The sequence below is a fragment of the Equus quagga genome, chromosome 1 (assembly GCF_021613505.1).
Source record: "Equus quagga isolate Etosha38 chromosome 1, UCLA_HA_Equagga_1.0, whole genome shotgun sequence".
NCBI classification, from domain to species: domain Eukaryota; kingdom Metazoa; phylum Chordata; class Mammalia; order Perissodactyla; family Equidae; genus Equus; species Equus quagga.
In genome coordinates, this window is record NC_060267.1 from 151,468,196 (window position 1) to 151,482,331 (window position 14,136).

The 14,136-nt window shown below is 36.2% G+C and overlaps 1 protein-coding gene across 1 annotated transcript in view; it reads right to left on the reverse strand.

The window, feature by feature from the left end:
* STT3B (STT3 oligosaccharyltransferase complex catalytic subunit B) overlaps nucleotides 1-14,136 on the reverse strand; it is a 108,965-nt gene that overhangs the window by 58,723 nt on the left and 36,106 nt on the right. Inside the window, exon 2 of the mRNA XM_046669751.1 lies at nucleotides 1,370-1,478. Coding sequence (XP_046525707.1) covers nucleotides 1,370-1,478 — 109 coding nt within the window. The remainder of the gene's footprint in view (nucleotides 1-1,369; nucleotides 1,479-14,136) is intronic.

Genomic DNA, 14,136 nt, shown 5'->3' on the forward strand with positions numbered 1-14,136 from the left:
TCTCTATTAGCATCAAAGATAAGAAGATGCCCAGATTAGAAACAGAACATCTTACTATCACAGAGAACATATTCTTTCCAAACACATAGAGAACATTCATAAAATTTGTCTATATCCTAGACCACAAAAATCCAGTCTCAAATTTCAAAGTATTGACATTATAGAATTTGTTCTCTAACCACAATATATTTGAAATATAAAGCAAAAAAAAGATAACTGGGAAATCCTCTTATGTTTAAACGTAAAATACAATTCTAAATAATCCAGAAATCAGGGGAAATTAAAATACATTGTGACTTGAATGATAATGAAAATACTACATGTGAAAACTTCTGCAGGGGCCAGCCCCATGGCCTTCTGGTTAAGTTCGGCATGCTCTGCTTTGGTGGTCCACGTTTGGTCCCAGGGTGCGGACCTACACCACTTTGCGGCCATGCTGTGGTGGCAATCCGCATAAAAAATAAAGGAAGATTGGCACAGATGCTAGCTCAGGTTGAATAAATTAAATAAATAAATAAATAAATAAATAAAACCCAATGCAATGTAGCTAAAACAGTGATTAGTGGGAAATTTATAACTTGAAAATGAAAACAGTGATAACAAAGAAAGGTTGAAAATTATTGGGCAAACTGTATCAGGAAGTCAGAAAAAAAACATCCAAATAAACAAGAAAGTGGAAGGAAGGAAATAAATTGAAATTAATACAATAGAAGACAAACATTTAATAGAGGTAATCAACAAAGTCAAAGTTTCTTTGGGTTAAGAAATCTAATAAAACTGATAAACCTCTGACAAAATTGATTGAGAAAAAAATACTAAGCATAAATGTTTCCCAAATAGGTGTCTGTCTTTCACTTTCTCTTCAATGTTCTCCTTACATCCCAAATCCTAAAAATATTTTCCCTTACGTTATCTTATGGATATAATAACTCCTCATAAATTGTTATCAATACTCAATTACCTGGAGTAATTTACAACAGATTTGGGACTTGAAAATTAGGATTATCTAATTCTTCCAAATTCCTATTTCCTTCCAAAACATGTTTTCTCAATAAAGTTGCTATAGAACAAAACAGAAACACATAACCTGAACTTAAGATATACTATGACAAGAGATCCCCCTCTCAGCCCCCACCACTTGTCAGAGATAGTGGCTAGTGTGAGATAACACAAAAACAGGTTTGTGGGAGGGGCGGGAAGTGTCAAGAAAAGAGATTTAGTAAATTAAATACTGGATAATCAGCCAAAGAAAAATGTATTAGTTAACTATACAAAGCTTTCAAGAATCTCCATTATCTTGGCAATTAATAATTCACTCAAATAACCATAAAAATTAATGATTAACATAAATAACTGCAAATATACTTACAGTACCACCTACTATTCTTCCTAGTGGATACCATGCTCTTTCATCAAACCAATTTAAAAATTCATAGAACCCATGAGACGCAAGATGATGTGTTGATCTATAGTTAAACCTAGGAAAAACAGGAAAAAAAGAAATGTTATAAAACTTTGTTTACTAGAAAGAAATAGCTCCATCTTTCTAATATTTTAAAAATGAATGTCTCTCTATTTAACTCTATGGCTAAATATATCTTTTACAGCAATTTTCCTCAAACTTGAATAACAAATTATTCTCCAAGGAACAGGCTTATACCTCTAACGTAACAAAAAACAAAACCCCTTCCCCGTGAGAAACCACACCCACCCACAAAACTAATAATCCTCAAATTAACATTTGGCCATTGCTTGAGATACAGGTGGTTCATCGCTATGTATTTGCATACAAAAAAGGTGACCGAGAGGCTGGCCCCGTGGCCGAGTGGTTAAGTTTGCGCGCTCCACTGCAGGCGGCCCAGTGTTTCGTTAGTTCGAATCCTGAGCGCGGACATGGCACTGCTCTTCAGACCACGCTGAGGCAACGTCCCACATGCCACAACTAGAAGAACCCATAACGAAGAATACACAACTATGTACCGGGGGGCTTTGGGGAGAAAAGGAAAAAATAAAATCTTTAAAAAAAAAAAAAAAAAAAAAAGGTGACCATACATAGAATTCATCAAATGATCAAAGAAGTCAATGGCTGTGAAAAGATTAAGAACCACTGACAGAAGATAGCATCAAAATGAAAGGACCATATTCAACACAATCACCTCCAAACCTACAACCCTAAAAATTACAGGAATAAAGAATAAAGGCATCATACTCCCTGACTTCAAAATATACTACAAAGTTAGAGTAATCAAAACAGCACAGTACTGGCACAAAAACAGACACATAGATCAATGGAAAAGAATTGAGAGCCCAGAAACAAAGCCACACATCTATGGACAACTAATCTTCGACAAAGGAGCCAAGAACATACAATGGAGAAAGGAAAGTCTCTTCAATAAACGGTGTTGGGAAAACTGGACAGCCACATGCAAAGAAAGAAAGTAGACCATTATCTTACACCATACACAAAAACTAATTCAAAATGGACTAAAGACTTGAATGTAAGATCTGAAACCATAAAACTCCTAGAAGAAAATATAGGCAGTATGCTCCTTGACATCGGTCTTAGCAGTATCTTTTCAATACCATGTCTACTCAGGCAAGAGAAACAAAAGAAAAAATTAACAAGTGAGACTACATCAGACTAAAAAGCTTCTGCATGGCAAAGGAAACCACCAACAAAATGAAAAGACAACCTATCAACTGGGAGAAAATATTTGCAAATTATATATCTGACAAGAGATTAATTTCCAAAACATATAAAGAATTCATACAACTCAACAAAAAAAAATGAACAACCTGATCAAAAAATGTGCAGAGGAGATGAACAGACATTTTTTTGAAGAAGATATACAGATGGCCAACAGGCACATGAAAAGATGTTCAACATCACTAATTATTAGGGAAATGCAAATCAAAACTATGTGAGATATCACCTCATGCCTGTCAGAATGGCTGTAATTAACAAAACAAGAAATAACAAGTGTTGGAGAAGATGTAGAGAAAAGGGAACCCTTGAACACTGCTGATAGGAATGCAAACTGGTGCAGTCACTATGAAACACAGTATGGAGATTTCTCAAAAAATTAAAAATAGAAATACCATGTGATCCAGCTATTCCATTACTGGGTATTTATCCAAAGAACTTGAAATCAATAATTCAAAAAGATTTATGCACTCCTATGTTCATCGCAGCATTATTCATATCAGCCAAGATGTGGAAGCAACCCAAGTGCCCATGAACGGATGAATGGATAAAGAAGGGGTGTGTGTGCGTGTGTGTGTATGATGGAATACTATTTAGCCATAAAAAAGACAAAATCATGCCATTTGCAATAACATGGATAGACCTTGAGGGTATTATGCTAAGCGAAATAAGTCAGATAAAGACAAATACCATAGGATTTCACTCATATGTGGAAGATAAACACACAGATAAGGAGAACAGACTAGTGGTTACCAGAGGGGAAGGGGGAAGGGGGTGGGGGGGGCAAAAAGGATAAAGGGGTACATCTATATGGTGACAGATGAAAACTAGACTATTGGTGGTGAACATAATGCAGTCTATACAGAAACTGAAATATAATAGTGTACACCCAAAATTTACACAATGTTATAAGCCAACATGGCCTCAATATAATAATTCTAAAAAAAAGAATAAATTATAACAGCACTAAAACTATAAGAGAATAAACCATAACATTGTAAAACAAGAATATGACCTAAAGGAATGAAAAATTTAATCAATGAAAGACAAGCGATAAATGAGAAGAAACTACAGCCCAAACTGCAACCAGAAGTAAACTACAAACTACTGGTGGGGGGGGTGGTGGCAGGCGGCGAGGAGGCAATTTCAGGGATATTCCATGTTAAGTATGAAGCAGTTATGGGGGACAGGAGAGAATCCTGCAGCAATCCTCAGACTAATGGCATTAGGAAGAGCCACGCAGGCGGATCCCGTTCCCCTACCATTGCCAAGTAAGGAAATGATGAGAATCAGAGGTATCTGCACTACATGTAGATGAATCAAAAGGCAGAATAATGCTGGACAGAAAGAAGATGAACAGGATATCCTCATATACAAAATCAGTTTGATATATCCTTCCCAGCAGCAAGTCATGACTCTCCCTACCACAATCACTAGATACAAACACTGTAGCATTTTTAGACAGACTCGATCAAATACAAAAATAAAGGGACCGACCCGGTGGTGCAGCAGTTAAGTACTCAAGTCGCACTTAGGCGGCCCAGGGTTCCCCAGTTTGGATCCTGGGTGCGGACAAGGCACCACTTGGCAGCCCATGCTGTGGTAGGCATGCCACATATAAAGTAGAGGAAGATGGGCATGGATGTTAGCTCAGGGCCAGTCTTCCTCAGCAAAAAGAGGAGGATTGGCAGCAGATGTTAGCTCAGGGCTAATCTTCCTCGAAAAAAATAAATAAATAACTACACACCCAAAAATCAAACATTTGAGAAAAGTAAGTAACATGAAAGCTAAGCATCAAAATAAACAAACGAAGGAACTAATACCACAGGAAACAGAAATAAGAGTATCTTCAGAGGGCTAAGACAAGCCAAGGCAGCCTGAAAGGAAGTATAACCTAGAGGTTAAGAGTATATGTTAGAATCATACTGCCAGTGTTTGAATATCTTAGTTCCATACTAACTAAATATGCAACCTTGATTGGGCAAATGACTTATGTTCTCTGTGATCTAGTCTCTTCATCTGTAAAACAGGGATAACAATATATCTATGTCACAAGGTAGCTATGATGAGTAAACAGTACAACCTATGATAAAAGAACTATTTAAGTTGTTGAATGTCAAAAGTGATTATCAAGATAAAATAAAAGATAAGCTAAATAGCAAAAAGCTCAAAAATGAAAAGCAAATTAGAACAAGATAGAAAGTATTCTGAGGAGTGACATCAGCAAGATGGCATAGTAGAATATCCCAGTCTCTCCCAAGAAAAAACAAGGAACAGACAGACAGCAATCCATAAAGGAAAATATCCTTGGGAGGGCTCGAGTACAATTAAGATCTTATAGAAGCACAACAGAACAAAAGAATGGGGAATAACCACACAGAAAGGATCACTAGGGAGATAGGCTTAGCTGAGACATCTGGAGACAGCTAGGAACAAAGAAGGGTGGAGGCTATCATTATCAGCCATATATTGGATGCCATCGCAGACCCCAGTGGCCCGCTCTGTGGAGGACCTCGACAGCCCCCATGACAGCCGCAGATTCCCTGAAGCTTTCACAAAGGAGGACCTTGTAGTGTTTATCAGTGCAGACCCCAGTGGCCTGTTCCACAGAGGATAACAGCAGCTTTTGCCACTGAGGTAACCAAAAGCCATCACTTCCAAAGATCCCTTGCAGAAGGAGACATTGCTGCACCCCCCAAAAGAAGGAGTTGCTGTTGCACTGCCCCAGGACCAGGGCTGCCATGCTCCTCCTAATCCCACAAATACTTTGGACCCCAGAACCACTGTTGCTCTGTGAGTACTTGCACTTCCGACTCTGGCTCTGCAGCCACCCTATGTGTGTCTAAACTCCAGACCCTGGCTTCATAGCTGTTTTGCAAGTCCAGTCCCAGCTCCATGGCCAATCTATGGGCACCCACCATTACCACCACCACTAAGAGGGTGTCCATGAGGTGAACCCAGTGCCAAGGGGATCCCCCTTGGCCACAACAATTCCCCATGGGAGAAAAAAAGAGATCAGGAGGTCCCCAACAGCCCTCACTAGTCCTGTAGATGCTTGCTGCCTTGGGCTTGGAGGACTCCTGCAATCTTCACCAACACTAAACTCAGCTACTTACGCTGCACAGAGACTACACCTCTTGGTCTTCCCTGGGGCAAGAACTGCCACAGCCTATCCAGTCGGCACCCTCACACCTACCTGCAGGTGGAGGTCTTTCCCCACCAAAACCAGTCCATTGAATGGGGCAACATGAATGCAAGGCCAACAGAAACATGGAAAATCAACAAAACACGACACAACCACCAAAGGAACACAATTATTTTCAACAACTGACCATAAAGATATAGATCTATGAACTGCTTGACGAAGATTTCAAAATAATTCTTTTAAGGAAGCTCAGCAAGCTACAAGAGAACCCAGGTAGACAACTCAAAAAAATCAGGGAAACAATATATGAACAAAAGGAGGAGTTCATCAGATATAGAAACCCATAAAAAAGAACCAAAGGGAAATATTGGAGCTGATGAATACAATGATGAAATGAAAAGTACAGTAGAGAACATCAATAGCAGACTTGAACAAGCAGAAGAATCTGTGAAATAGAAAAGAGGTCGTTTGAAATTATCAAGGTAGAGAAGAAAAAAAAGAGTGAAAAAGTCTATATTAATTATGCGACATCATCAAGGGGAACAATATTTGCATTATGAGAGCCATAGAAGGAGAAGAAAGAAAGAGTCAGAAAGCTCATTTAAAGAAAAAATGGTTGAAAATTTCCCAAATCTGGGGAGAGATATGGATGGACATTCATGTACATGAAAGCTCATAGGTTCCAATACATATTCAACCCATATAGAACTTCACTGAGAGACACTATAATAAAACCATCAACAATCAAAGACAAAGAGAGAATTCTGAAAGCATCAAAAGAAATTTATCTCATACATAGAAACCTGCATAAGGCTATCAGCAGAAATCTTTCAGACCAGAATAGAGTAGTATGATATATCCAAAGTGGTGAAAGCAAAAAAACTGCCAACCAAGAATACTTTACTCAGCAAAGCTATCCTTCAGGCAAGACTTTCACAGACAAAAGAAATTCTGAAGGAGTTCATCATTACTGGATCTGCCTTAGAAGAAATGCTAAAGGGAGTTCTTCAAGCTGAAATGAAAGGACAATAATTAGCAACATAAAAACATATGAAAAGATAAAACTCACTGGTGAGATAAGTATATAATCAAAATAAGAATATTCTAGTACTATAACGGTGTCTAAATCACTAAACTCTAGCATAAAGTTTGAAAGACAAAAATACTAAAAATATCGATAGCTACAACAACTTGTTAAAATACATAATATGAAAAGACACAAATTGAGACATTCATAAAATAAAATGAGGGAGACAAAATGAGTAGAGATTTTGCATGTGATCAAAGTTAAATTATCAGCTTAAAGTTGACATTATCAGCTTAAAGTCGACTGCTGTAACTACAAGTTGTTTTATGTAAACCTCAGGGTAGCCACAAAGCAAAAACCTATAGTAGATACACAAAAGATAACGAGAAAAGAATCTAAGAACACCACTAAGGAAAATCATGAAATCATAAAGGAAGACAACAAGAAAAGAAAGGAATAAAGGAACTACAGAACAGCTAGAAAACAATTAACAAGATGGCAGTAATAAGTCTTTATCTATCAATAATTACCATAAACGGAAATGAATTAAATTCTCCAATTGAAAGACATAGGGTGGGGAAAATATTAAAAATAAAAGACTAAAATATACGCTGCCTCAAAAAGACTCACTTCGTTTTAAGGACATAGATAGGCTGAAAGTGAAGGGATGGAAAAAGATATTCTGCACAAATGGAAAGGAAGAGAGAGCAGGAGCTATACTTACATCAGACAAAATAAACTGTAAGTCAAAAACTGTAACACATACAAAAGGTCATTCATTATATAATGATAAAGGGTCAATTCATCAAGAGGATATAACAATTATAAATATATATGCACCCCAAACCAGAGCACTTAAATATATTAAGCAAACATTAACAAATCTACAGTCAGAAATAGAAATGCAACAATAGTAGGTGACTTCAATACCCTTTCAAAAATGGATTCATCATACAGAGAGAAAATCTAAGGAAATGTTGCACTTGAACTACACTTTAGACCAAATGGATCTAACAGATATACAGAACATTCCATCAAACACTAGCAGAACACACATTCTTCTCAAGTGCACATGGAATATTAACCAGGATAGATCATATGTTAGGTCACAAAACAAGTCTTAACGAATTTAAGTATCTTTTCCAACTACAATGGTATGAAACTAGAAATTAATAAGAAAGCTGAAAAATTCACAAATATGTGGAAATTAAACAACATATTTCTAAACAATCAATGGGTCAAAGAAGAAAAAAATGGAAAATCGAAAAATATCTTGAGAAACACAAATGGAAACAATATACCAAAACTTACAGAATGAAGCAAAAGTAGTTCTAAAAGGGAAGTTCATAGCAACAAATGTCTACATTAATAAAAAGCATATCTCAAATAACCTAACTTGAAAGCCCAAGTAACTAGAAAAAAAAGAATAAACTGTCTCCAAAGTTAGCAGAAGGAAGAAAATAATAAAGATCAGAGCAGACACAAATGAAACAGTCTAGAAAACAATAGATAATATCAACAAAACTAAGAACTGTTTTTTTTAAAAAAAAGATAATCAAAATTGACAAATCTTAAGCTAAACTAAGAAAAAAGAGAGAAAACTCAGATAAATAAAATTAGAAATGAAAGAGGAAACATTACAACTGATACCACAGAAACACAATGGATCATAAGAGACTGCTATGAACAATTACACACAACAAATTGGATAACCTAGAAGAAATGGACAAATGTTTAGAAGCATACAACCTACCCCAAGACTGAACCAGGAAGAAAAAGAAAATCTGAACAGATGAATAACAAGTAAGGAGATTGAATCAGTAATCAAAAACCTCTCAACAAAGAAAAGCCCAGGACCAGAAGGCTTCATTGGTGAATTCTACTAAATGTTTAAAAAAAGAATGCCAATCCTTTCCAAATTCCTCCAAAAAACTGAAGAGGGAACACTTCCAAACTCATTTTATTAGGCCAACATTACCCTGATACTAAAGACAGACAAGGACACTACAAGAAAAGAAAATTACAGAGCAATGTCCCTGATGAATACAGATGCAAAAATCCTCAAGAAAATACTAGCAAACCAAATTCAATAGCACATTAAAAGGATCATACACATCATGATCAACAGGGATTTATCCCTGGGAATCAAGGATGGTTCAACATATAAAAATCAATAAATGTAATACACCACATTAACAGAATGAAGGATAAAAATCATATGATCATCTCAATAGATGCAGGAAAGGCATCTGACAAAATTCAACATACTTTCATGATACATACTCAAAAATTAGGTATAGAAGGAATGTACCTCAACACAATAAAGGCCATATATGACAAACCCACAGCTAACATCATACTCAATGGTGAAAAGATGAAAGCTTTTTTCCTAAGACCAGGAACAAGATAAGGATGCCCACTCTCACCAGTTCTATTCAACATAGTACTGGAAGTTCTAGCCTGGGCAATTAAGGAAGAAAAAGAAATAAAAGGCATCCAAATTTGGAAGGAAGAAGTAAAACTGTCTCCTTCTGCAGATGACATGATCTTATATACATAAATCATTAAAGACTCTATCAAATAACTGTTAAAAGTAATAAACAGATTCAGTAAAGCTGCAGGATAAAAAATCAATATTCAAAAATCAGTTGCATTTCTATACACTAAACATGAACTATCTGAAAGACAAATAAAGAAAGCAATCCTATTTACAATAGTATCAAAGTCAATAAAATACTCAGGAATAAATTTAATGAAGGAAGTGAAAGATCATTGGAACAGAATACAGAGCACAGAAATAAACTCACATATACATGGTCAACTAAATCTTGACAGGGTGCCAAAAACACACAGTGGGAAAAGGATAGTCTCAAAAATAAATGGTGTTGGGAAAAGTGGATACACAAAAATTAACTCAAAATGGATTATATACTTAAATATAAGACCTGAAACCATAAAACTCCTACAAGAAAACAGAGAAAAAAGCTCCCTGACATTGGCCTTGACAATGATTTTTTTAAGATATGACACCAAAACAGGCAAAAAAAAAAAAAAAGGAAAGAAAATAAGCAAGTGGGACTATATCAAACTAAAAAGCTTGTGTACAGCAAAGGAAACAATAAACAATTTGAAAAGGCAACCTATGGAATGAGATAAATATCTGGAAACCATATACCTAATGAGGGGTTAATATCTAAAATATATAAGGAACCATATCACTTAATAGCAAAAAACCCAAGTTACCTGATTAAAAAACAGCCAAAGAACCTGAATACACATTTTCCCAAAGATATACACATGGCCAAAAGGTAGATGAAAACATCACTCATCATCAGGGAAATACAAATCAAAACCACAAAAGAGATAAACCTCACATCTGTTAGGACAGCTATTATCAAAAAGACAAGAGGTAACAAATGTTGTCATGATGTAGAAAAAAGGGAACTCTGTATACTGTTGGTGGGAAAGTAAATTAGTATAGCTATTAAGGAAAACAGTATGGAGGTTCCTCAAGAAATTGAAACAGAACTAACACATGATCTAGCAATCCTATTTTTGGGCAGATATCCAAAGGAAACAAAATCAGTATCTGGAAGAGTATCTGCAATCCCATGTTCACTGCAGCATTATTCAATAATAGCCAAGACATGGAAACAACCTAAGTGTGTCAATGGATGAATAGACAAAGAGAAATGTAATGCATACATATATATATATATAATGGAATATTATTTGGACACAAAACAGTAGGAAATCTTGCCATTTGTGATAACATGGATGAACCTGGAGGGCATTGTGTTAGGTGAAATAAGCCAGATAAAGAAATTTACTGCATAGTATAACTTATATGTGGAATGCTAAGGAAAAAAAAAAAGTTTAACTCAGAAACAGAGTAGCTGCCAGCTGGGGATGGGGATGGGACAAATGGGGAAATGCTGGTCAAAGGGTACAAACTTTCACTTATAACACAAATAAGTTCTAAGGATCTAACATACAGCATGGTGATTATAATTAATAATACTGTATTATATGCTTGAAATTTGCTACAAGAGTAGATTTTAAGAGTTCTCACCAAAAAAAACTATGTGAGGCCATGATGTGTTAATTAAATTAAATTGATTGTAGTGATCATTTCACAATGTACATATATATTGAATCATCTCGTAGTACACTTTAAATATTGTACAGAGTTCGTTGACCTGCCCGCCTTCCAGGGACACTGGGCCTGGGCCCTACACGAAGGAATGTGTCTGGGATCGGGGCCAAAGATGGTCACTTCGGCCCTGACTCTAAGGCACAAGTTACAAAGAACATGTCCTGCATCATGTTCCTTGTCTGGGCTGGCCACCCTGACAGGCACCTGACTGGACTTTACAAACATCCCATCCATGGGAACAAAAAAAGATAGAAGCAGCCCGTCCGTGGGAGCAAGAAGAAATAACTCAAAGTATCCAAATGTCTAAAACCCTGAGTCAGAATCTAGAGAAACCTTAGGATAAAAAGGAGTCACAGGCATAGAACAATTGGAAGTTTCACTGAAGAAAGGGCGCTATGCCTCAAACCCGGACAATCAGCAGCTCCGCCGTACAACCTATTGGAACTTTCCCAGCTGATGTGGTGTGGATGTTGTAAGTACCGATTTGTTGTCCCCCTTCATCCCTGCTCCTCATTCTGTTTCCCTTTATCAATAAACTTTGATTGCTTAAACAACCAAGTAGCCTTGGCGGTACCTGTCATTCCTTGCCCTTTGTGGCTGCAGACAACAAATATATACAATTTTATTTGTCAATTATACCTCAATAAAGCTGGGAAAAAGTATTATGAAAAAATTTTAAAGTCTAAAGATAAATTTTTCACATTTATCTTAAAAAAAATCAGTAGGTGCCACAGAAGATTGGGAAAAAACACAAAAAACCTCATACAAATCTCAATAAATTTGAAAATGCTAAGGATAAAGTTACAACTTAAAGTCATTCATAGAAAGTAAACAGATTTTCTTCAAAGGAATATCGAATCAAGTGGAATGAGTGAATGCTATAAGGCAATGGAATAATATGCTCAAATTTCTGTCTGAAGGAAAAGGATTTTAACATCAGAACATAAAGTTAAAACAGCAACTTTATTTGCCAGCAACATGGAAAACTAAGCTAATGCTAAAAATGCTATCCACTCTCCAAAAACAGGTATCTGAGCTTAATTTTAAAAGGGGAATCCCCAAATGCCAGAAACAAAGTATTTATCGTACTTAAAGGTGGGACCACGGAAAGGCTGTCTCCTCAGTAAAAGGAGATGGAAAATAATGTACACATTGTTTTCAACAACGCCACATAACAACGTTTTAGTCAACAATGGACTGTATATATGACAGGGGTCCCATAAGATCTTCCAATGGGACAAGATGTGGAGGTGGAAGACAGTGATATTGATGATCTTTTTTGTTGTCTTTGTCTGGTTTTGGTATCGAGATAATGTTGGTTCTGTAGAATGAGTTAGGAGGCTTTCCCTCCTCTTCAGTTTTTTGAAAGAGCCTGAGAACGATAGGTATTAAGTCTTCTTTGAAAGTTTGGTAGAATTCACCAGAGAAGTTGTCTGGCCTTGGACTTTTATTTTTGGGGAGGTTTTTGATTATTCTTTTGGTTTCTTTACTGGTGATGGGTCTATTCAAATTCTATATTTCTTCCTGATTCAGTTTTGGAAAGTTGTATGACTCTAAGAATTTATCCATTTCTTCTAGATTATCCAATTTGTTGGCATATAGCTTTTCGTAGTATTCTCTTATAATCTTTTGTATTTCTGAGGTGTCTGTTGTAATTTCTTCTCTTTCATTTCTGGTTTTATTTATTTGAACCTTCGCTTTTTTTTCCTGGGTGAATTTAGCTAAAGGTTTGTCAATTTTATCTTTTCAAAGAATCACCTCTTAGTTTCATTGATTTTTTCTATTTTTCTTAGTCTCTATTTCATTTATTTCTGCTCTGATTTTTATTATTTCCTTTTTGGAAATAATACTGATTTTGGGCTTTGCATGTTCTTCTTTCTCCAGTTCCTTTAGGTGCGCTGTTAGATTGTTTATTTGAGATTTTTCTTGTTTGTTGAGGTCGGCCTATAATGCTACAAACTTCCCTCTTAGAATCACTTTTGCTGTATCCCATAAATTTTGGCATGTCATACTTTCATTTTCACTTGTCTCCAAATATTTTTTGATTTCTCCTTTGATTTCTTCATTGACCCAATTGTTGTTCAGTAGCATCATGTTTAACCTCCACTAATTTGTGGTTTTTCCAATTTTCTTCATGTAGTTGATCTCCAGTTTCATACTTCTGTTGTCAGAAAAGATGCTTGGTATTATTTCAAGCTTCTTAAATTTATTGAGACTTGTTCTGTGGCCTAATATGTGATCTATCCTGAAGAATGTCCCATGTGCATTTGAAAAGAATGTGTTCTGCAGTTTTTGGATGGAACGTTTATATACATATCTACTAAGTCCATCTGGTCTAACGTGTTGTTTAAGTCCAATGTTTTCTTATTGATCTGTCTGGATGATCTATCCATTGGTGTAAGTTGAGTGTTAAAGTCCCCTACTATTATTGTTTTGCTGTCTATTTCTCCTTTTATGTCTGTTAATAATTGCTTTATATATTTAGGTTCTACTATGTCGGGTACATAGATATTTACAACTGTTAAATTCTCTTGTTGGATTGTTCCCTGTATCATTATGCAGTGCCCTTTGCTGTCTTGTTACAGTTCTTGTTTTAAAGTATTTTTTGTCTGATATAAGTATCGCTACCCCAGCCTTCTTTTCATTGCCAATTGCATGGAGTATCTTTTTCCATTCCTTCACTTTCAGTTTGTGAGCATCTTTAGGTCTGAAGTGTGCCTCTTGTATGCAGCATATATATATATATATATGAGCCTTGTTTGTTCATCTAATCGGTCACCCTATGCCGTGTGCGTGTGTGTGTGTGTGTGTGTGTGAGAGAGAGGAAGATTGGCCTTGAGCTAACATCTGTTGCCAATCTTCCTCTTTTTGCTTAAGGAAGACTGTTGCTAACATCTGTGCCAATCTTCCTCTATTTTATGTGAGATGCCACCACAGCGTGGCTTGACAAGTGGTGCTAGGCTCATGCCCATGATCCGAACCCACGAACCCTGGGCCACCAAAGCGAAGAATGCAAACTTAACCACTATGCCACCAGGCCAGCTCCTGACCCTATGTCTTTTAATTGGAGTATTTAGTCCATTGACATTTAAAGTAGCTATTGA